The 25850-nt window shown below is 38.1% G+C and overlaps 1 protein-coding gene across 1 annotated transcript in view; it reads right to left on the reverse strand.

Moving 5' to 3' along the window:
• POLR1A (RNA polymerase I subunit A) overlaps positions 1 to 25850 on the reverse strand; it is a 2269619-nt gene that overhangs the window by 2068045 nt on the left and 175724 nt on the right. The window contains exon 3 of the mRNA XM_044062330.1: positions 18887 to 19036. Within this exon, the coding sequence (XP_043918265.1) occupies positions 18887 to 19036 (150 nt within the window). The remainder of the gene's footprint in view (positions 1 to 18886; positions 19037 to 25850) is intronic.

Here is a 25850-nt window from a genome sequence, read left to right on the forward strand (position 1 = left end):
CCTATAAGCTTCAGGTGTTAGTTTAAAAAATTCTAAAAAGTACAGTTGTGTACACTTACCATAAATGTAGATGTTCGAGTGTATTCACTGTTGCAGTCATTACATTTGGGTAATCTGCTGGCAGGTTGCCCTCAGTCGGCCTGAATTCCAAAGTCTTGGGTTCAGCATCGGTTGCTATCTTCTCTTCCATGACGTCAGGTCGTCAGGGGTATAAAACATGCAGCAGACACCATTTTCTTTCGTTTTTCTTGCCCCCAAAAAGGTAGACATTATATATATATATATATATATATATATATATATATATATATATATATACACACACACACACACATACATATATACGCACACACACACACACATATATATATATATATATATATATATATATATATATATATATATATATATATATACACACACACACACACACACACACACACACACACACCAATATAAACTTTACCTTCATCTACAAGAAAATACACCACATAGGCTGTAGAAGATAGAGAAGGAAAGATAAACTTCAGAATGACAGGGGATGGCGGAGGGTATGGACTGCAACAGTGAATACACTCGAACATCTACATTTATGGTAAGTGTACACAACTGTAATATGTTCTTCGTGTTTCACTGTTGCAGTCATTACATTTGGGTAGAATCCCAAAGCTATGGTTGGGAGGCTGGAGATAAACAGCATTAGGTGCGGCTACAAGGCCCTGCAGCACTGCAGTGGCAAAGCCTGCCCCGGACTTAGAGTAGAGAGGCAAATGGTAATGCTTTGTAAAGGTGTGAACAGAACTCCAAGTAGCAGCCTCTAGAATGTCTTTGGTTGGTATTCCTCTGAGAAAGGCTGCTGAAGTAGCTGCAGCTCTGATGGAATGATACCTAATGCCCTTGGGCACAGGTTTACCACAGTGCAAGTAGCAGAAACGGATGCAGTGGCGTATCCACTTTGAAAGTGTCCGTTTTGAAATAGACTTTCCTTCTGATCCTGCAGCATATGACACTAGTAATTGCTCAGCTTTTCTTAGAGCTTTATTCCTGCTCAAGTAGAATCTTAGCCATCTGTGAACTTCCAAGGAATGCAGAATTTTCTCCCCTTTGTTCTGCGGATTTGGATAAAAAGTTGGCAGATGAATTGTTTGGTTAAGAGCCACACTGGAAACCACCTTAGGCATGAAAGTAGGATTTGTCCTCAGAGACATCCTTTCTGGGTAAAATATGATAAAAGGCTCTACAGCCATGAGGGCCTGTGGCTCTGAAACTCTTCTTGCTGAAGTAATTGCTAGTAGCAGAGCTGTCTTTCATGACAAGAACTTTATATCAGCGGTAGCAGCTGGTTCAAATGGGGGCAGGGTGAGTTTTTCCAACACATAATTGAGGTCCCAAGCAGGTAATGGTGATCTTCTAGGGGGCCTTAAATGTTTGGCTCCTCTAAGATACCGCTTTAGTATAGGATGAGAAAAGATTGGTGGCTCAGTGTTGTAATGAGCCGAAAAGGCAGATGCATGGATTTTGATTGATGAGAAAGATAGGCCCTTGTCAAGCATCTCAGTTAAGTATTATAATACCCGAGGAATATTTGGTTCTGCTGTATCAGTTCCTTGTGCTTGATTCCAAGCACAGAATCTCTTCCATTTGTCAGCATAAGATTTTCTAGTACTAGGCCTTCTGGCTTCCAAAATGACATCCATCACAGCTTTACTGAGAGGAGTTGTTTGTATGATTACATGATTAGCCATGCTGCCAGGTTTAGAGTCTGTAGCTGATTGTGCAGGATCTGACTGTTTTGCTGGGACAGTAGTTGTGGTCTTTGAGGCAAGGTCCAAGCTGGGTATTGAGACAAGTTCCTTAGGATTGGGTACCAGTATTGGCGGGGCCAGTCCGGGGCAATTAATATCATCTTTGGCTTCTCTTGTCTGACTTTTAGGAGGACCTTGGGTAGAAGAGGCAGAGGAGGAAAGGCGTAAACTGATAGGTTTTTCCAACTGAAGGACAGGGCGTCCACTTTCCATGCTTGTCTGTGATAAGTCCTTGTGCAGAATCTCTTCAATTAATAATTTTGAGGAGAGGCAAATAGATCTATGTCTGGGCTCCCCCATTTCTCTGTTATCATGCTGAAGACTTGTGGATTTAGTTTCCACTCGTGAGGATCCATAAGGTTTCTGCTTAAATCGTCTGCCAGAGTGTTTTGTTTTCCTGGCAGGAATTGAGCTTGAAGATGTATCTGGTAGGTCAAAGCTGTGTCCCACAGTGCCATGGCTAATCTGCAAAGGGGGTATGAGTGTGTGCCCCCTTGCTTATTTATATACCACCTGACTGTAGTGTTGTCCGTCTTTATCAGTAGTTGTCCTGGAGGAAGTAAGTCCTTGAAGGCTGTTAGGGCATTTTAAACATCTAGCATCTCCTTCTGGTTGATATGTAGATGCATTTGTTTTAGTGCCCATATGCCCTGAATGCATCTTCCTGCCATGTGGGCCCCCCAGGCATAATCTGATGTGTCTGTTGTTAAGGTTTGGCTGGCAGGGGGTAGAGTGAAGGGCCGTCCCATGTTTTGGTGACAGGCCTTTGCCCACCACAGAAACTCCAGTTGCTGGCAGGGAATGAGAGGCATCATTGTTTCCAGACTGTGTGAATGTTGACTCCATAAACATTTTAGGTACCATTGAAGTTTCCTCATATGCAGTCTTGCATATGGAATTAGTAGGATGCAGGATGCCATGAAGCCCAGAGCCTGCAGAATTTGTCTTGCAGAAGACTGGGTTTTTGTTGCCATCAATTTGAAGTAAGTAGTCAGTTGCCTTTGTCTGGTGTAAGGTAAGCCATTCTGTGCAGTTGTATTCAAGCTTGCACCCAGGAATGTTATCTTTTGAGAGGGTACCAGTTGTGATTTTTTTTCGTTTATTGTGTACCCTAGGCATGTTAGAAGCCTTTTCACAAACGCCAGGTGTCGAAGAAGAGTGTCCTTGTTCTCTGCTTGAATGAGACAGTCGTCCAAGTAAGGATATATTTGTATACTTCTTTGTCTGCAAAATACAATTACTGGTGCCAGGCACTTTGTAAAGACCCTGGGCGCAGTAGATAAGCCAAAGGGCAGTGCAGAGAATTGGTAATGCATTAAGCCAGCCTTGAATATGAGGTATCTTCTGCACGACTGCCTTATTGGGACATGCAGGTATGCCTCTTTTAGGTCTAATGTCACCAGCCAAGCATTCTTGCCCAGCATGGGCAGAAGCTGCTGCAAAGTCAGCATTTTGAATTTTGCAATGTCCGGGTATGTGTTTAAAATTGATAAATCCAGTATTGGCCGCCAGGCCTTGTCCTTTCTGGGTACCAAGAACAGTCTTAAGTAAACACCTTGTCTTTTTTCCTGTTCTGGTACTGGTTGAATGGCCCCCATATCCATGAGGGATGTAACCTGCTTCTGTGCCTCTGCCCATTGATTTTTGGGCAGATCTCTCCAACCGTTTGCCATTGGCAGAGTGTGGAAATAGAATCTGTATCCCTGTGATACTATGTTTAGTAGCACTTGTCCTGGGTTATTAACTGCCAATTCTGAAATCAACATCATTTTTGTTTCAGCAATCCCATAACATGTTGTTGGTACTTAAGCATATGAAATTGACAGTTTAAGGCCCTGACTGCCAAGGTTGCAGATGTACAAACCTTTTTTCCCCATCTGTCTAGTGCCCTTGAATCTCTGTCAGAGGGGGTAGGGTTTTTTGCTGTTGAGGCCTTAACTCCCTTCGGACCCTGTGAAATAGTTTCAGAATCAGCTGCAGGGTTTCTAAATAAAAATTTGTGTGCGTTAGGGACCCTGTAATATCTGTCAGGCTTACTGGGAGCCAGAGGTAAGGAGTCAGGGGTCAAGCTTGACTCCGAAAACACATCATCTACAATGTCTAAAACAGGGGGAATGGCTAAAGGCTTCTGCTGAGGGAGAAGGAAATCTCTGAGCCTCTTTTTTGATTCTGAGAAGTCTCGACTCTCCCAGTGAAAATGCTCCCTCAAAGTATGCAAGGTTTCTCCAAATTAATAATCCTCTGGAGGAGATGCAGATGGAATAGACTCCTCAGCATCAGAATCCTCATAAGGAGGTATAGATAATTCCAGATCAGAAGAGGAATCAGAAGAACTAGAAACCTGATCTGAAGATTCATAATCAGTGTCTTGCCTAGGCCTCTTATCTGGAGGGGGATGGGTACCCCTGATCAAAGTAACAAGGTCTTCAGCCATTTTGATCATCTGTTTTTTAGGCATAGAGGCATGTGCACGTGGCTCATGCGTCATTTTTTTAGTTTTAGAAGTTGCCTTTGTCTTTGGTTTTGCAGCTGTCGTCGGTTTGATATATAAATGTTGAGGTCTGAATACACCTTCAGAAGCAGGTGCCTGCTCAGCGGCTCCGGACCCATCCGAGGGAGATACATCGGTCGGTCCAATACCTTGAGTATCTTGTGGCATGCCAGACTCCACATGGGTGTCGGTAGAGGCCTGCGACTCGAAGGTAGCGGGTATCAGGGGCTGTGAAAGCACCTCACTGAGTACAGGCGACTGGCTTAGGAGAAGCTTCGTCGTCGGTTTTGGATCAAGACTGCCTTTCTCTGTCCTTTTCTTTGCATTTTTTATGTACTCCGGTAGTCAGATTGCTATCTGACAACATTTCTGGGTAGTTAAATCTGTTTCCAAAATACTTTGATGAAAAAATATACTGACGCTTAATAGTGCGCTGGTTAAATCTAGTACAAAACCGACAGCAAGGCACGTTGTGATCAGGGCCTAGGCAAGGAATACAGTATAAATGAAAATCCTTATGAGGTATTTGCTTCCCACACGTAATACAGTTATTAACTTTTTCTGACATCGGTAAAAAGCAAGAAAAAAAAGTTTCCCCAACGGGGTACTTAGCTTTAGTGAAGACTTTGGTTCTGAAACTCAAACTCGAATATTTCAGTAGTCGGCCGACTGGCACTTGCGAAATGCTTCTGCTTCGGGCACCGTACGGCAAGAAAGACTGGGGAAAATGGCGTCGGCTGCATGTTTTATACCCCCGACGACCTGACGTCATGAAAGAGAAGACAGCAACCGACGCAGGACCCAAGACTTTGGAATTCAGGCCAACTGCGGGCAACCTGCCAACAGATTACCCAAATGTAATGACTGCAACAGTGAAACATGAAGAACATCAATTCTTAACAGCAGTATAACCAAAAAAAATCATGATCAGATAATTTAGACAGCACAGTTATAGCTTTACCATGGAGTAAAGGGGTCAGGAACCATACCCAGAGCCTTTGGTCAACATCATACTGTTTACATACCCTCTCAAACATATGAATGAAGCTATCAAAGTTATCCCTCTGTAAACTGCAGAAACAATTTACTGATCTTTTGTGCTTCTGGGGCCCGGTTACTCCCTTCCCCATTACCTCCATGAGTCTTGCGAAAAGTCAGCATCTCCTTTTCGTGCTGCCTCTGTCTCTATTTCTCCTCAGCTTCCAGGTGTAGCAGTTTCTCATTCTCTTCAGCCTGTAGACGTCTCAGTCTCTCTACTGCTTCTGTTTCCAAAATGCCTGCCCTCCAACTCAAGTCTCTTTAGCTCCAGATGGATTTTTAAGTCCTCTGCAGAAAGGTTGAGCTGTCCATTCTCTGAGTGTTGTACAACTCCACGGCAAGTCTGATCTTCTTCCTGATTGCTGTTTTCTGATGCAGTTGTGACCAAAGCTGCATTCATGTCTGCCTCAGTCATGTTTCCATACACCAGTCCCTTAGCCTGGCACATCTCAGCCAAATGGATCCTTGTCAACTTACCATACTCCTCTGCTGACAAGCTTGCCTGCTCTCCCTAACTAAGCTAACAAAAGAAATAAAACAATTGTGATCTGAACTCTGAATATTCACTGTGTGGCTGATTTAGAGTACAAAAACACCTTCAGTGATCACTGTACACAAGCTACAGTAATTCACTATGCACACCACTACCAGCCAATTAGTATGTGATGTGGCTAACTCACCACAACCAAATAATTAATATTTGATGTGGATATTCCACCACTGCCTATCAATTAATATGTGACGCCCCGTGTACCGGCACAGTAATCAAAGAGCCTCAATCCTCACCACTACCACCAGTGAGGGGCATGCACATTGGGAAGGATAACAAGTGCACACACAATAAAGTACAATTTCCCTTAAGAGCACACAGAGATCACAGTCAGTCCGTGGCTGATTTCTCCCTTTCTCTCCAGATCCCCAATAAGACACCCCACTGTCACAGCTATAGGGTACAGGTCTCAGCCTAGTGGTCAAGCTAAAATCTCCAGCACCCTCTCTGTTCAATCAGTGCTTCATGTCCCTGCCCAAGTAGCTGACATATACACAAACACACACACACACACTTTAAGATACGAGTTATATATATATATATATATATATATATATATATATATATATATATATATATATATATAACACAGAGACACTCCTGGGGAAGGCTGGCACAAGTCCTCCAGCTATGCCCCTTCCTGCCAGGCTATAAGGTAGTAATCTACTCCCACCAACTACTAATATCAGCTACTAACAAGGCCCCTACCAAAGGGTGTCCAATTTTACTGTGCAATATTATTATTATCCAATTAGTAAGTATGACAAACAGCAAGGCTTATTGGAGTGGCTTGGACAGTATGACTATATACATGCAATATACTCTAGAGCTTAAATTGTCTTTATACAAAACAGCCACAGTTGAAAGATTTCAAAATATTTAATAATAAGTAATAAAAACACAAGACAAATCACAATTTCAACACAGTGCTAGTCAGGAGTTCAGACACAGGAAAATGCTTAAAATAATACTGTAGAATAGTCTGACAAATATAGAAAACAAACCGAAGGAAAGAAGCTAGCAAACTTGTAAAAAACACACAAAAAACAGGCAACCTTGTATCCGGAAAGCTGACTTTAACCCAGAGAAAGCCAAAAACCAAAATTCCCCTTAACGCAAAAATTTTTAATGTTAAATATACAAACACCATCTGGTTCTAATGTGAATGAAGTGCAGTACGCTGATGTAGAAGTGGAACGTTTACCCTTGGCTGCTTGGATAAACAAAGAAAACCCGTTTTCTTTTCTTCCTGCTGACGAGATCGGTGGAAATGATTGTAATGCTTCTGCCTCAACAAAGGACACTAACAAGATTAATGACTGCCTAAAGGTACTTGATTCCAAGTTACTTAAACTCAAAAAATTGCAGCTGGAAGCTGCTTACTTTAGGCAATGTATCAAAGAAAAGTTAATCCCAAAAGGTTTACGGAATAATTTTATTCCTTCAGGACTGTTGGTTGACCAAAAATACTTTTTAGAATTGAAATGTTTATTCCAGGAACAAGGTTTCCAATTGTTAAATGTTATAGTTAAACACTATGATGTCAACATATTGTCACTTATATCTGAAGTCAACATGTTGGACGAAGAAATTAAAACTGATATGTCTTTTTTACAATTTAAATACGATTATGATCGTATTTTTTCGAGTATTGATGCTTTGTTAACGAAGTTAAAAACAAATAAAAATAAAAAACTAGTAAGGGATAGGACAGCATATCTATCTAATCAAGCCTACCCTAACTTACAGAGTCGAGGTCCAGTTTCTAACATTACAGGAACTAATGGGTCTTCAGGTACTCTGGAAACTGAGCCAATACTCGATGAAACAGAGGATGGGGAACATTTGTTTACCCCAACTACACAGGGGGTTAGAAGAAGTAATAGGATAAAGGGGTTCACTACAGGTAATAATAACAATGGATATAAAAAATCAACTGGTAGGGCTGGCCAACAGAATCCAGCTACGAACCCGAATGAGAATGTTTTTTTAGGGAATCAACAGAAGAGGAAGGTGGGGAACACCAACCGGAGGAAATAACATTAGAGGATGTTAGTCCCACTGTACCCCAAAACCTTTCATTAGGGCCTATTATATACACCAATCGCAAGAAGGACTTTATTGATTTATAATTTTTCAACTTTAGAGTTAGACTCAGACCTTGTAGAACTTTTGGCTTTGGGGTATACTTTTGTCCCAAGTACTTATGGGAGTCTAGCAAAAGTTCTGATTGATTTAAAATGTTACATACGCAAGTTAAACTTGAGATTGTTATTCAACAATGAATTCAACAATGAATTAACAACAGTTAATAACAAACTTAGATTAACTAGTGTTTTTAACCCTCCCATTCAACCTAACCTATTACTTTTTGAACAAATGTGTGAAATAGACATCAGATACCTTTTTGCTACACATAAAATTAGTACTAGTTTGGAGAGCATGAATATTTCTGCTGAGCAACGTCAATGGTTGAACAATCTTAGTTCCCTATCTGTCAGGTTTTTAAAGCCTGACAAAGGGGGTGGTTTAGTGGTCTTTGACGACTATCAATATAAGGAGAAAATGTTCCAGATACTTTTTTCAAAGGCTTATGAAGCTTCCTCTCTTAATGAGATTAACACAGTTCATGGTCGTATCCGCGGTTATTTCCGTGACCTTTTTCTTGCAGGCAAAATTGATTTGGATACGTACAATTATATTGATATTATTTCGCCAAAGTTGCCTGTAATGTTCGGAATACCGAAGATACACAAAGACCAAAATAACCCCCCCCATGAGGGCACTAATAGATGGTAGGTCTTCTATGACCTACCCTTGCTCAAAATTGATTGATAACATCTTGCAAAAATACGTAAAAAAAGTACCCACTATTTGTAAAGATTCCTGGTCCTTTTTACGAGACATAAACAACACTAAGTTCAATTTATACTTGAACTTCTTGACTGTTGATGTTATCGATTTATACACATCTATCCCACACAATGAGGCAGTTGAATGGATTCAACTACTTCTGAAAGATTTAGGTGCACCTCAGGTGGAGATAGATGTGGTAACTGAACTTTTAGGCATAGTGTTATCCTCTAACTTTTTTGTATTTGATCAGAAATTTTTCCTGCAAAAATGTGGAATAGCCATGGGCTCAGCCCTGGTGGCGTAATTTATTTGTAGCTTTTTGGGAAAAGCATTTTATATTATCCAATGAAACTTTAATGCAAAAAGTTAAATATTACACCAGATTCTTGGATGATATATTTATTCTTTTTAAGGGCAATGAAGATGAGGCAAAAACTTTTGTCGACTTTTTAAATAGCACTACACAGTGTTTAAAATTTACTTATAGTTTTTCCACAATTGAAACCGAATACCTTGATGTGAGACTAGCAAAGGATTTTAATGGAGGGGTTTATTTTTCTAGGATTTTCAGAAAGTCGACTTACTGCAACTCCTTCCTGCACTACACTAGCCTACATCCACCTAAACAAAAAAAGTCTATAATTAAGGGCCAGCTTGTGCGTGCAGGAAGGATGTGCAGTACACTAAACGATTTCAGAGCTGAGTGTCAGTTTTTAAAAGATTTATTTGTAAATCGTGGATATCCTTTACCTCTTTTAAATGATCTTATTTTTGAAGTTGATTCTAAACGTGTAAAAGGTTTTTATAAACCCTTGCTTGACCAACTTAACCCTATTCAGGTTAGTATAGATAATGCAATTGTTGATAAAAATGATTTTATTGTTTGCCCAGAACAGCGGAGAAATTTTTCTTTGAGTTTTATTACTCAATACAACTTAAATTCTACAGATATCTGGGCTATTATTTAAAAAAATTGGCCATTAGTAATTAATTCTGCAAATTTAATTGACAAGTTAGGTCAGCGTCCTTTTGTTATTTACAGAAGAAGTAGTAATCTAAAAGAACTACTACAACATACATCTAATGCCCATGGATTTATTAGATCTAGGGGTTCATTTAAATGTGGATGCTGTAACATGTGTAAAGTTATGAGGACAGGTAGTTCTTTTTTAGTTAGGAATAAAAAGTATCAGATTAATAAAAAGATTACTTGTGATTCAAAGTCGGTGGTTTATATTGCCTTGTGTAACTGTTGTCCATCCTTTTACATAGGGAAGACCAACCGTAAATTAAAAGAGAGAGTTTACCAACACCTCTACGCAATAAAAAAACCTCTGTTGGAGAATGCGTTGGCGAAACACGTAAACAGTAATCCAGGTCACTCCTTTAGTTTCATGGGTATAGATCAAGTTCTACCAACTAATAGAGGAGGCCCTTTTCCAACAATCTTAGAATGTGTTGAACTGACTTGGCAGTTAAATTTAGACGCATTTAGACCATTCGGTCTAAATGAGAATTGTAATATATCTTGTATATTAAAACTAAAGAGTTACTTTAGGTGACATCCCCCTTCCCCCCCCTTTCACCCCCCTTTTTTCATTTTGAAAACATATATATTAGTTTTTATAGAGGTGCGATGAAATGCATTTACTTGTGTTGGTTTATAAAAATATGGCTTTTTATTTAATATATATTATTCATATATATTATTCTTAATGTTAAAAGTTAGTTATTATATTTCTTTGTTTACTGAATCAACTTTGCTAAATGTGCATATGAATTTTTCAACTAGATATTAATTGAGCTGTTGTTGAATACGTAATTATGTGGTCATTTCCTGTTTGTGAGTATTTAAACAGTTTGTTTTAGCTGTTCCAATTATCTTCTTCTGATGAAGCTGTGACAGGAGTCATTTGTAACATTAAAAATTTTTGCGTTAAGGGGAATTTTGGTTTTTGGCTTTCTCTGGGTTAAAGTCAGCTTTCCGGATACAAGGTTGCCTGTTTTTTGTGTGTTTTTTACAAATATAGAAAACAGTTAGACTAAATTTATTATTTTCTATCTATTTCTAAGAGAAACACTGTTCTAAATAACTTGCATACATACAAAGCAAAGGCGGAGTACTGGTTAGTTGATGTGTTTGAGTTCAGAAAATCTAAAATGCTCTGATTCTCTCTCTCTCTGAGAAAGTCTTACATTGATAATAAATCACTGACTCATTTTAGATTACATCATTCTTAACAGTTCTGATTTAGCTTCCCAGGCTAACAGAAACTCAACATTTACATTTCTTTTTGTAATGTGCACCTGCAGGAAGCCACAGCAATAAAAGACATTATATATGTAAAATCCAGCAATCAACTCTGGTCTCAAAACAATAGAAAGAATTTGCTGGTCCAGACATCAGGGCTCTGAGTTTGAGATCAGTCATACAGTGCTTGACTTATCAGCTTTCTTCCAGCAGAGTGCACTGTGGTTACATTTTTGAAGCTCAGTGCAACATATAGTTTAATAATAACATACAGATCTATTTTACATTTGCAAAACCAGCCTGTGGATTATATTAATATTCACAAATCACACAGAATTATTTATAAGATTCTATCTGGCTGGGCTGGCAGCCTTTCAGTTTTTCATAAGCAGAAAGTATTCCAAGAATAAAGCTAAAATGGAAATAGAGAAAAGAGATTTAATAATAGGAATGACTGCAAGTAGGTGTAGCGAAAATAGGACACAGAGGGCTGGAATTTACTGGCGAAAACTAGCAACACAGCCAAGGTATTGGGAGCAAATAGCTGGAGAGGGGAAAGGTAATATAGTGGGATAAGACCAAGCAGAAATTTGGACTGCAGGCTACAGACTACCTTCTACATTATACATTAAAAAAAAAAAAAAGAGTATGGAAAAGATAAAGGAATAGAAGACAGTAAAAGATCAACTTTAGTAGAGATTTTAGTTGTATCTAGAACAGCAACTGCTGCAGGAGATACAAAATAAGCCATACAAACACTGAATAATAACTATAATAATCAGAAGAGGTTAGAAAAGACTAAGAAGAAACAGAATATAAACTTACAAAGAAACAAAGGGAGGACATCTGTATGGTGCACAAGTGTGCGAAGTCCAGACTGCTTAGAATTTTTGCATGTAAGTGTTTTTACAGATATTTGCATATCCCAAGCAGACTTCTAAGACATTTTCCTTTGGTAAATAGCAAATGCTGGAAGTGTGATGGGAAAGAGACAGGTAATTAGGAAAATGTGTTTGTAACAAGTTGGCAAATCTTAAAAATTCTGTACAGAGTACTTTGTCAGAAATACTGAGGAAGTAATTGCTTACAGCTAAAGAAATTATTCTTCTGAGCTAGGGCATAGGATAATTGTTTAATTGATGGTTAAATGCAGCTGATGTGAAACTAAAGGGGAGACCAAGGAAGAGCAAATTGGTTTTATTTACCTGGTGGCTCAAAGTCTGAGAGCTCAGACTGGTAGCAAGCCATCACATCACATGCCCAAAACATGCCCAGAACCAAAAATGAAAGCTGGTAAAGACAATAAGCAACAAAGTTAAAGTATTCTTCAGTTAACAATAGTGTTCAAAATTCCAAATAAAAGACAGAAAGTGTGACTGGAATAGCACGAGACATCAATAAGCAGCACCTGACTGAATTCAACAAGGGGCTGGTGTTTTTTTCCCCAAACAAGTCACACTGTTTTTTTTTAATAGTAACTACACGTATTGCATAAAAAAGCAACCTGTAAAGCTCAATTTGAGGTATTAAGTCTACTAGCTATAGCTAAATCTTTTTGGGGACTATGCACTTCCAAAATGAAAAGAAACTCGACCTTTTGGAGGAGCCTACTTGTGTAGGTTGCAGTGAGTCAGGTCAGGATTGCTGCTATCCATGAACTATGATTTACCCTACTTAATAGTATCCTGCTTTACAAAATAGTTAATTTGGAACACATCACATCATTAATATAATTAACTCCCTACCAGTGAACTCAGAAATCGCTGTCTTTTGCTACTTCCCCTGAAATGTAGCATCATTCACCATCTCACAGAACTAATGCATTTTCTTTATGAGACAACAAAACACTTCAAGTTGTGTGTAAAACTACAAACTATAAAAATGACACACATTAGATGAAAATATCACCACAACTATTTCAAAATTTAATACATATGAGCACTTTTGTCTCTACAAAATCTTAATCTTCCCACAGATACTTTCCCATCAAGAGTTACTCTAACATTTTTTTCATGATACAATGTCTACTTCAAATTCATTACATTCTTTGCAAACCTCATGTATGGTGCACTTTTTATATTTGCTCCAGTGAATGCCTGCATTATCACTAAAAAAATCTTATATGTTTTATTACAGTTATTTAGTTGGTCTAGTCCGGGACCAGAGTTCATAATATATACATTTTTCTGTATTTACATCTGATCAGCACATGCATTTTTAGTTTCTAATCAGTTATCCATTGCATGTTCTGTGCATACCTCATGCATGGTGCATCAATTTTTTACCTTGGTGGCTGGAGAGAAGCGCATACTTCTCTTCCTAAAGGCTAGAATAATTATCAGTCATAATTTACATGAGATTATCAAATCAAACAAGGCTAAAGGCTTAAATGTTTCAATGGAGTGTAAAAGAGTACCATTCTATAATCCTATAAAAGCAGTAATAATTCTCCAAACCTCAATACTACAAACACTTAAAATATACATTCAGGTTATGACGTGACACTGGTGCCAATCAAAAAACCTCAAGTGTTGTATCAGTTTTTCGATGTCTACTGTGTTTTCAAAAATTTCCTAATTTAACTCGAACTTTCAAGTTTTTTGCCCCCATGTCTGAAGAACATCAAGGCTATCCTGATTCTGAAGGGATCATGACCCATGCAACCACAGGAGCTGCTCGTGTCTTCACTGGGTTCCTGGCAATGAGGTGATTTGTTTTGAAGTCTTAGCCCCTCCCCCACGGTCAGGGATAAGTGACTTGCACATGCCTCACCATAAGTGAGGACACTTCTGTGCACCTGCTGATAAAAGCTACTGCATTCATTGACAGATGAGCCACACTCACTCACACACACACACACACACACACACACACACACACACACACACACACACACACACACACACACACACACACACACACACACACACACACACACACACACACACTCTCTCTCTCTCTACAACAACCCCAAAGTGTCACCTCCTTCCCACTTAGGGACTCTGGCAAAGTACAGTCCTTTTTGTTACACGCTGACTCAAGTCTTTCTGTTTGCTAGCATGATGTACCTCACAGCATCTCCCCAAGAAAACATACTGGTATGCAACAATCTTGCAGATGTCAAACAACAGCACAGTCCTTGCCTTACTAGGTGACTTTATAAAGAGTGCCACAATCTACCACTGCATTTCTATCCCAAAGGTATGCAGGCATTCACTAACTCTATCACCATAAGAAAGCAAAGGACTAACACAGTTACAACACTTCCCATGTTAATAAAGTTATGATGCACATGCAAATTGCTTTTTTTTAATTTTGCACATCCTACAAAAAATTTGGAGTTGTACAGCAAAATACTGTGCAACAGCTAGTGGCACCAGCTATTATCCAAGCACCATTCAACAAAATGCACAAGTCTTTGACACTGCAGCAGCAAATCATTGTTTAAATATAATCAGCTGTTCAGTCAGACAACAATGAAAAAAATGTAACCAATAATAAAAAAATAAAAATAAAAGTAATGCATAAATTAAAACCATTAGATAATATTGGCCAAATAAAAAGGGGCTGAGGATAGGATTAAACAGGAAACACCCACAAAATTAGAAAGTATATGCGAGCAAAGAAAAGCGGAAAAGCTCAAACAATAATAAACAAATAGCAGCTAGCATGCAAATAAATGTTCCATTCATCATAAAAAGCTAAATGAATTAAAAATGAGCATAAAAATAAATGAAAAGCCCATTAAAATTAAAACTAAGAGAGTCTTTTAGATAAGCAACAGCATATTATAACAATGTTAGCCACCTTATCATTTAAAAATAAATATTAACGTCATTAAAAATATATATAAGCAAAGGGATCCTAATAACTGGAAAATATAAAAAGCCAAACTAAGAGGGGTGGAAAACAAATATGTGCAACATAAAAACAAGCAAAGCGCCCCCAGCTAACATCATCATAAGATCATAAAAAGTAAATAAATCCAGATAGGCTAAATAGCTCCCAAACAGAAAAAAAAACAACACTATCAACAAGCAGGACAATAAATCAAAACATCCCCTATAAAAATCACAAGAAAGAAAATGTAAAATGACATTCCATCGTCAAACATTAACACAAAAAGTAAGCAATAGACTTATTGCATACATATATATATATATATATATATATATATATATATATATATATATATATATACACACACACACACACACACATACACACATACATCCATACATACATACATACATACACACACACACACACACACACACACACACACACACACATATATATATATATATATATATATATATATATACACACATATATATAGAAAAAGGTAAATAAAAGGTATATGTCCTTTTCCCCACAGTAGTGCAATCCTGGAGTTAGAATATATATTTAGGGGGTGTGGGCCACAGCCCCCCACCTACTTTGGTTTTATATTGTCCAGTTTGTTTTTTTACTGTTCACTAAAACCAAAGTAGGTGGGGGGCTTCACCCCCGCATCCCCCAGTGTGGGGGGCTGTGCCCTCCACCCCCCTAACTACATATTCTAACTCCAGGATCGCATTGCTGTGGGAAAAAGGACATAAACCTTTTATATACCTTTTTCTAACTGTCGGGCAAGTGGGCTGCCTGAAATTTCTGTAGGGAAAATGAAGGTGATACACACACACATATATATATATATATATATATATATATATATATATATATATATATATATATATATATATATATATATATATATATATATATATATATATATGTATACACACACACACACACACACACACACACCAAAACGTATATATTGTGTAAAAAGAAAAAAATTTAAAAAATAAAAAGCTTAAGTACAATAAAAGTCACCTATTTGAAGAAATCTTAAAGACAACATGAAGGACAGGCCAACCACAACAGGACAAAGTGATAGGATTGGCCAAATTAGAAAAAGCTAAAAAGGGGGTGGAGAAAAGTGGGCAAGGGGGAAAAAAACACCTAAAATAGTGTGCGAAGAATACAAAATAGAAAAACAGTATGCCGAAAGTTCAAAAACTAGTCAAATCCAGTGCCCCTAGTAAAATTCCCTCCAAGTTATTTCTGTTAATAAATTAACAAAGTGCGTTTTCTATTCTTATTTTAAGAAACAAAAAAGCCTATCACATCATATTACCACTACTAGACCACTACTAGGAAAACATAAATAAATAGCAATATAAAGAAATTGTGATCAAGTAAAATTCTTATATATAATTATACATCTATAACACTGTATCAATTAGAAAATGTAATTAGCCAGATACAAACAGAAACAAAGCCAGATTATGTGATGTACAAGGCTAAAGGCCTGACTATAAAACTCATACATCCTAAATTCTAATAGCCGCTCAGGCAGTGGAACTGTCGAATGAGGAAGGACAGGACTGAGTGGCTGACGTTGACTTGTCTAGCATGGGGGTGAAGGGAGTAGTGGTTATAGTTATTTGGTCACGATCAAGTGGGTAGAGGCTTGCAAGGTACTGAAATTCAGCCATGGATGGCAGGTGTGGGCTTGAAGCCAGAAAGTTACTGATGTTTGCCCTCATAAGCCTCCAGGTGGAAGCACAAACTCACACGAGAAGATTCATGTAGGCTCCCAACACTGTATACATGCGCACATCAGCCACCAAGGTTTGGGGTTACTGCTTAATAGGACTGCCCTTATTGCTAGATATCACATCTGCAAGGCCACAAACCAACTCCATGCCTACATGTATGATTGCCACATCTGCTCAGCTCATGTATTCATATTAGGAATTCTTCAGTGCCACAGGAGAAATGGGCTTACGACTAATATAAGGGGGTAGATAGTCAGTAGGAATGCAGGGAAAAAAACTATAAAGAAAAAAAAAAAGAATAATAAAAACAAAACATATCTACAGATAATGTTTAAATCCTTTTCAGTATTTTGTCCTTACTGTCTACTTCAATGTTAAAAAAGGTTTAGCAGACAGTGGGACCCAAAGAGACTAGACAAGAATTAACATACAGAAAGTGTCTATATATCTCGTACTGCCAAAAATGGCGATCACCAACAAAAATGTCAAACAACTTCAAAGTCTTTTTGCACTGCTACAGCAATGGCTTAAGTGGTAGCATCATAAAAAAGAATCACAGGCCTAAAGCAGATGCCCTAAGCTGACCGCCTTAAAAAACTCCAGCTATACTCTGTCGCATATCCTCTACTCAGAGGCGATCTCTGCTTAACATACAAGGCCATGTCAAACCCAGAGCTGTTGGACATGCTACACAAAAAAATCCCAGAAATCCCAATCCCTCACAGCCACACGCTCCAGGGATCTAAACCTTGTCATCACAATAAACAAAACATGCTGGAGGGACAGGTTCCTGACCCAGAGACTCCCCAGACTCTGGAATAGATTGCCCATACATGTCAAGCAGAGTGCCTCTTTGGCCCTCTTCAAAAGGAACCTTGACGATTGGATGGGAGAAAGGAAATTCACCCCAGGGATCACGTCAGTTGCCCTGCTAGACAGGGGTCCAGGGAAGTGAATAGAGTGGGAAAAAATAGCCAGGGAATTGTTATGGCTAGGCTTGTATAGGCCCTAGGGCTGATAGCCTAGTACCAACCTATGAACCTATAAAAAAGTATAATCAGGTCTGATCATAACAGCTTTTGTTACGTGTTATCAAGGTTAATTTCTTGAATGCATTTCTCAAATAAAGAACTTGGCTGAGATTGGAAACCCAGCCATAATCCTCTGTGTTACAGCTGGGTTTTTATGCATGTGCCTCACTAGAACAAGGTTATTTTAGCAAATGCTACAATGAAGCTTTACTTTCTCCAACAACTTGTACATACTGTATGCAACTACTAGCCCTAGTTTTAACTCCATATTAAATAAGTATATTATCTACTTTGTTCATTACAACACTACAATACTATTGCAAGGTTTCCTGTAACCTAATCTGATGCTTTGGTTTGAAATAAATAACCAAGCCAGAATTTGTTATCTACTTTTCTCCTTCCAGGCCTGAAACTGAAATTGATCTTCGGAGACCAGTGTTCTACTCAGACTAACAAATATATATAAATAAATGTTGTACAACAATTGACACGCTCCGTATATTACAAATATCATAACAAATACATTTATCACTTAAACAGTGCAACACACACCATCAGTTTGCTGATGGACTAGTTCTGCATTGATGTCACCACATGTTAATCATGGGATAATATGGAAATACAAAATGAACAAACAAAACAGAAAAAAGCTCTCTGCATCTGTAACACCAGCACTATACTAGGTCAACCAGGTCTCTTCCCTGCTAACAGATTGAATTTCCCTGCTTACTGGGCACTAGTCCATGACAGGCAAGCCACAAAGATGCTGGCAATATCAGAGCAGAAGACGGAGGAAGGGCTCTGGGCAGGCGGCAGTGACAGGGGAGCTAAAAATGCACTTACCTTTATTTCAGTTAACAGTTTAATCCTGAAACAAGTATTCTGAAAAAAAGTACTACCTCTGTCCTTGCTCTTTAATCAAAAGTATACACAGCAAGCAATTAGCACATTTAGCTTACCACATTTTCAAGATTTTTTTTTCAGGAATTAAAACAATCTACATGTATCTCATGCATTTATTAATGGAAATTGAACACGGAGGGGAAAAAAAGTAAACATTAACAGCTCTATCATAAATACAGAAAATGCTTAACCCCCCCACACACACACACACACACACACACACACACACACACACACACACATCACACAAAGAAAAACGCCACAACACAAAATGTCACAGTGCTTGAGAGACCCAGACTACAGAACATATATCCCCAGTTTCAAATTTATGTTAAATTTCTTATGGTTTACTTACATTCTTGAACTTCTGCTCCAGTTCAAAAACTGCCTCAATGGCCCCTACTTCAAGCACTTTTAGCTGATTCAGCAACAAATGAATGACAGCACGTTGACATGTCAAGAAATGGCAGTTTAGACATGATCCTCGAATAAGCAGGTACAACTTCTGCAGAGAAAAACAGATATTAAGTTGTGTTTTGGCCCCATATACATTTAGATAATCCACTACATAAATCTGCAATCATAAGGATTTAAATACATTTCTTTCACAACACACTTCAGTAATGCTTAATATTACTTAGAATGCAAATGTATATTTAATTTTACCAAACGGGTATAAAACTCCAGTGTGCTGACTTGTATCAAGTCATGTGCTCGTGGAGTTAAAGGCTAAAATTGAGTAAGCTATCTTTTTACAAAACTGCACACACAACAGTGTAAGAATACTACCATTTTGTTTGATATCAAAGTAACAGAAACAACAATTAAAACAAATTAGCGTTCCAATGTTTAATGGCAAAAGCATAACACACAGAATAACCTAATAATCCAAAAAGCTAAGTGATACCTCTATAAAAAAATTAGAACATCAATGCTACTTCCACTGGTTCTTGATTATAAGCAACATATTGTTTCATTACTCATACCATTAGGCTTCTTAAAAATAAACTTAAAAATCAGTCCACTTTACTCTAGCCTCAACATCAATATACCTACAAAAAATGGCAACCAACCAACAAACAAACCAAGAATTAGAGCTCTTCCACTTAAGAAAACCAAGAATTCTTAACGCATACACACACATGTGCGCGCGCACACACACACACACACACACACACACACACACACACACACACACACACACACACACACACACACCAGTTATCACTGTGGGTAAAATTTAATTACTGGCTAGTAACTATACTGCCTGGATGTCAAACAAGAAGATCAGCCAGTACAGAAGAAAAAGCTCAAAGCAGTTCAGGTTGTGGCTTTAGCACAGGAGAAAATAAATCAAATGCATTCAGAAGTGTTCATAATAAATGACACGCTAGATGAATATGAAGAGTATGACAAAAGGCTGGGGAAAACATCTTTAAGAATTCACTCAGATGAGTTGATAAAACTGTAGAAAACAGAGACTGATATGAAAGGAAGACTGGCTGATAAGAAGACTTTTCAAGGAAAAGCATTTGGTAAAGTAGAATGCACTGATTTTAAGAAAATACAAATAACCAACTGGACAAGTGTTACAAAGCACAATTTATTAATTGAGGGGGCACATTGGGTGTATGCCCCAAATCTAGCCAATAGAAAAAGGCCAAGACCTATATTAGTAAAGATTCAACTACACCATGAAAAGAAGCTGCTCCTAACAAAATCTGCAGCAGACTCTAAAAACTATTAAAAATAGGAACAGCAGAGAGAAACTATTATTTGCTGTACACCAGGAAAAACAGAAACAGGTTGTCCCAGCAATCAAAGGATGCGGAGAGGCAAGTGTGAAATTCAAGTTGCTATATCCAGTTTGTCGGTTTTTTTTTTCTTGAGGATCAAATAAATTTTTGAATTCTGAACAGACTATAAAGAAAATACAGTTTAGCCAATAAAGCCTGCAACCTGAAGGAGACTACTCTCCATTCTTCTGACAAAAAAAGCCCTCTGCTGCTCCAAAGGAAAACACTTGAATAACAGAAAAAATAAACCAGGGGCTGACCAGAAGAATCAGTAATACCTTGGACCATAACCAGAAAATCTAGGCTGAAACAGCAAGATAATCAAAAAGAACAGCCAGCAACAAAGTGAAATTAGTGAACAAGTGGATGAAATATGAAACATTAATCCCACTAAAAGAAGCAGCTTAAACATGAGAGCTACAGCTTTGCAAAAAGTCGAAAAAAAGACTGGAAGTCACAGACAGTGTTAAAATGGTGGCATAATATAGCAATAACCCACGCCTGGGTGTGGGTAATGCTGGATTTACCCACGGTTGGCGTGGTTTGGTCATGAGGGCAAAGCCCGAGTGGCCAAACAAAGCCAACCGTGGGTAAATCCAGCATTACCCACACCCAGAAGTGGGTTATTGCTATTATACAATGACTTTATTTAAGAAAAAAAATAATTACTTTTCTTAAATAATGGCATTGTATAATGCCTCCTTGCTGCCCTTCCGCAGCTGTCTGGTATTCTGCGGCAGTTCTGATGTACTGCACATGAGTATGCCTATGCAGTACATCAGAGCTGTGGGCGAAAGCAAGATCTCCGTTGCTTTTCACTGTTTCTCTATGTTAAATGGGCGACCGGACCTTTTTCCATTAGTATAAGTCGATTTACAACGTGCATGCTGACCAATCAACGTGCACGTTTTGGAATATTAATGGGGGGGGTCATGGTATAATTGTGAAGTATAACCACCACGTCATGTCATAAATGTTGAGGACAGTGAATGGACTGCAAACAATTAAACAGAAGTAAAACAGCTTTTGTTCTTACTTGTGTAAGAAAGTTTCCTGATACAAACTACGTATTGCATGGCAAAGCAACTTTGTATAGTATGGAATATTAAATATGTTTTATTTAACAGCTTATTAAAGAAGGGCAAACAACAAGTTCTACCAGGAACAGCATAAACAGTGTCTTGGACAGTTTTAATAGAATGCTTTTGTTCTTTTTAACCAGTTATGAATTTCTTCTGAATCTAAAACCCTAAACTAACCCCAAGATTTAAAAATAGTAGCATAAAAAAAAAAAAATCACACTGTCAATGTCAACTAATCACCAAATGCTCTACAATACTCATTTCCTTAAAGTTCTAATGTTAATATAAATCAAAAATGTTGTGATATGTCAGCATTAAAAAAACATTAAACAAAAAACAACTTGTAGTAATAAATGAACTGTTATTAAATAGACAGGTTTTCAACACATTCATTGATTTAGTTATTTCTTACAGTTAATTAAGTGGCCTGGCCCAGGATCAGAGTTCACAATGTATACATTTTTCTATATTTACATCTGATTAGCACATGCAATTCATGGCCATAATTAAGTAAGTAAGTAAATAAATAAATGTTGTATTACACAGGAGAATGATAATTCGGGCAATCACGGGACCAAATATAACAAAAAAGTGCACCATACATGAGGTTTGTGCAAAGAATAATGAATGTTTCAATAAAGGATATTCCATTTTTAACTCAACTGTGGACTACCTACTATTTTCTATTTGATTATTTTGTATCATGTATTTTACAGTTCGATTTTTATTAAGTGAACTAAGTGCAAAACATAATTTAGGAAGGGAACATCACATCCTCCACTCAGCAATTATTAATAAACTCAGCAAACTAGGCATCAACCCCTATATTACTAGGTGGGTTGCAAATCGGCTCACAGACAGAACCCACAGTTTGAAACTAGCAGACTCCAAGTCAGACAGCCGACCAGTCACGAGTGGAGTCCCAAAGGTATCGGTCCTGGGACCTGTCCAGTTTTGCATCTACTTTTCAGAAGTCCAGGCCAACACAGAGGGACACTGGCTGACCAAGTTCTCAGATGACTGCAAGCTGAGCGGCATTAACAACTCCCCAAGTGATGCAGACATCCTACAGAAAGGCCTCACTGAGACCAATGACTTGTATCAAAACCATGGCCTTAAGCTTAACACCAAAAAATGCGTTGTCATCCCCTTTGGGAAAAACTCAGTTCCCACTAATTACCACATCGTTGGGAGCCCACTGAACACTGAAGGCATTGTAAGAGATTTGGGGACACAGGTTGACAGCAACTTCTCCTTCGACCACCACATCGCCACTGTGGTCAGAAAGTCCTTCTTTGTGGCGCATCTCATTACCAAGAGTTTTGCATCCAGGAAGAAAGACGTCATCATCTCCCTCTCTAGTCCTCCCTCTTTAGGCCAGTCATCGAATATGATGCCCCATTTGGCATGTACCTCACTAGACACATGCAACAGCTGGGAAGGTCACAAAGGTACCTCACACGAAGAGGATCCTAGGCCTTAAACACATGTCCTACACGGACAGACTCAAAATACTCCAGTTATTCTCCATCTCATATCGTCTACTAAGAGGAGATCTCTGCTTGACTTACAAAGCCATGTCTGACCCAGCTCTGTTAGAAATGCTACATCTAAAGAAATCCCAATCCCTCCCCGTACCACACACTCCAGAGACCTCAACCTCATTACCACAATCAATAGAACATGCTGGGGGGACAGGTTCATTTATTTATTTATTTTACATTTGTTGTCCGGGCTAGTCTAGCTGTAGAGGCCTGGGGAGAAAAGCTCCAAAGACATATGCAAGAAATATACAAATATAAAACAACCATATAATATATAAAAAGAAGTAACAGTAAAGATACATACAAAACTGAATTTATAAAGTGGTAGCCGTTTGAAAAGTAAACAAAATTACATTTTTTTTTTTTCATAATAGCAATAGATTAGCATTCATTATAACAATATTAACATCAATCATTTAAATGAGCTTAGCAAGGACAGTAAGGGGTACTGTAGAAATTCAAGACAGAAAGTAAATATACATACATAATGATGCAAGGATGTTAATGATGAGATGTAGGAAAGTTAGTCAGGGTTAGTTCAGGAACATAACCAGTGTGTATTGAGATATAATTTTAGTTTCTTTTTAAATAGTGTAGGAGATGACAATGAAGTGAGCTCAGTAGGAAGTGAATTCCATAACGTTCCAACAGTATTAGAGAACAGGGTATCACCTGCTGAGTTGTAAGATCTGCAAGTGTTAATAAGAAGTTTGTTCATAACCCAGAGACTGCCCATGCTCTGAAATAGACTGCCCATACATGTCAAGCAAAGCACCGCACTGGCCCTCTTCACGAGAAATCTTGATGAGTGGATGGAAAATAAAGTTTGCTCTGGGGATCACTCCAGTGGCTCTACTTGATAGAGACACTGGGAACTAATATCGGGCGGCACAATGCCAGAGCACTTCTATGGGCTAGGCTTGTAAAGACTCCAGGGCCATTAGTCTAGTACATACCTATGAACGCTCCACACTGCTAAGTTTCTTCTTGATTCATTTAAATAGACAAGTTTACAACCCTTGCACTAATATGTTCACTGACTCATTCAGCCCTGGACTTTTGTCCGCTCTTAATTTGATTTGCCACTGAGATTCGCGGCATTCTAATAGTACATTATAGTTGCCTGAGAAGTCTTTGAGGCTGACAGCACTGAGCACATAACGCTGAATTTTTTTTGAAACTGAGACAACTTAACGAGTGTTTAAAGAATTGCCAAGGTCTCTGTTCCTTATGGCTAGAGTGTGTTCATAAATTCTCTGTGACAGTTTCCTGACAGTCTTGACCATATAGTAATTTGGGCAAGAATCACACAACGCCAAGTAAACTACTCCCTGAGAATAACAATCGAACCTGTTGTTAGACCAAAGGTTTTAATGTGCTTTGATGTGAACATCTGAGGTGTTAAAAATGTACCGGCACTTTTTACATCTTCCACACTTGTATGTCCCCAGTGTGCTGTGTCCGACTGAGCCCATGGAAGAACGGCACTCTAACGACAACTTTACAATGTGCACTTTCTTATATGTAAATAGGGGACTGTCACCTAATACTTTCACTAAACCCCACTACCTAAAATCATTTTCCAATTTTCTTTAAGTATGTCTCTTATCAGAGTCATATCTAAGGAAATGGGAATGCAGATCTGCAACAAATCAAGGAAGCTTGTGTGGAGGTGGGTGGGTCTCCACTGGCCTAGGGAATTTCAAACCAATCCTTGTACAGGATTGGTCTAGCCTCACCAGATCTTAATAGCAGTACTTCCCCTATGATGTTCATTAGCCAGACTCATACCCTCTAGTCAGAAAAATTATTTTGTTTGTTTGTTTCTTGCTCAAAAATACTTTTTTGCTAGTCAGTCTACCAAGTCTAATGAATTGCCCTTTAACCACACATTTTTTTCATTTGATACAGGTACTGACTTTTTCTGTGCAAATCCATCCATCCATCCTCAAACCTTTTTACTATTTTGCACATAGGGTTGGGGTGTCACAAAAGTGTCTTTCCTGTAGATTTTACTTTCAAAGATGTTACTCTCATTTCCAAAGGACAATGTGATATCCAAAAAATTAACAGCCCTCCCAAACCCACTGATGGTGAACTTTAGGAAGGAAGGACTAGAATTTGCACAAAAAAAAAAAAAAAAAAAAAAAAAAAAACTTGCTTGAATTCTTCTTCTGTGCCTTTCCACAAAAACAATCAAGCCAATTATGAATCCTTTATAGAACACTATCTTTCCAAACAAAAGGTGGAAATTAATGCATCTTTGTTCCCTCCATGCCATAAGATTGGCAAACACAGGGGCTACCCTTGCTCCCATAGTAACCCCTGTTTTTTGTTCAAAATGTTTACCCTAGAAATTTTTAAAAATTATCCAAAACGATTTCAAGCAAAACACAAACAGTGTTCACTAAAGTGTTGTAAAAAATCAGTGAATCTGGTGAGATACTTTATTATAAAGTCTATGCCGGTGTCTTGTCAATAAGCGTGTATAGCAAAATATACATTCACAGATGCAAATACGCACTACAAGTTGTTTTTTGTTCAATGTATTGTTTATGCTGAAATTATATTACAGCATTTTAATTACATTGGAACTTTAAGGAAATGAGTATTGTAGAGCATTATGCGTCTGGCTGACATGGACCATGTGATTTTTGGTGCTAGTTTAGGGTTTTAGATTCTGAAGAAGTTCTTAACTGATATAAAAGAAGACAGCACCATCTATTCACATTATTCCTATGATCCTTGAGTTTTTTTTTTTTGGAACAGATTCTTTACATTCAGACTTGGATGTTTGTACGGTTTAAAACTCTTTGCTCAGTGTACACAATGTGAGCCTTTTGGTATAAGTTACTGGTTTTGTTGGTTAGCTGCAAGGATCACAAGATATTTCTTTT

Source organism: Protopterus annectens, chromosome 2.part1, assembly GCF_019279795.1.
Source record: "Protopterus annectens isolate FY-2018-M chromosome 2.part1, PAN1.0, whole genome shotgun sequence".
NCBI lineage: Eukaryota > Metazoa > Chordata > Ceratodontiformes > Protopteridae > Protopterus > Protopterus annectens.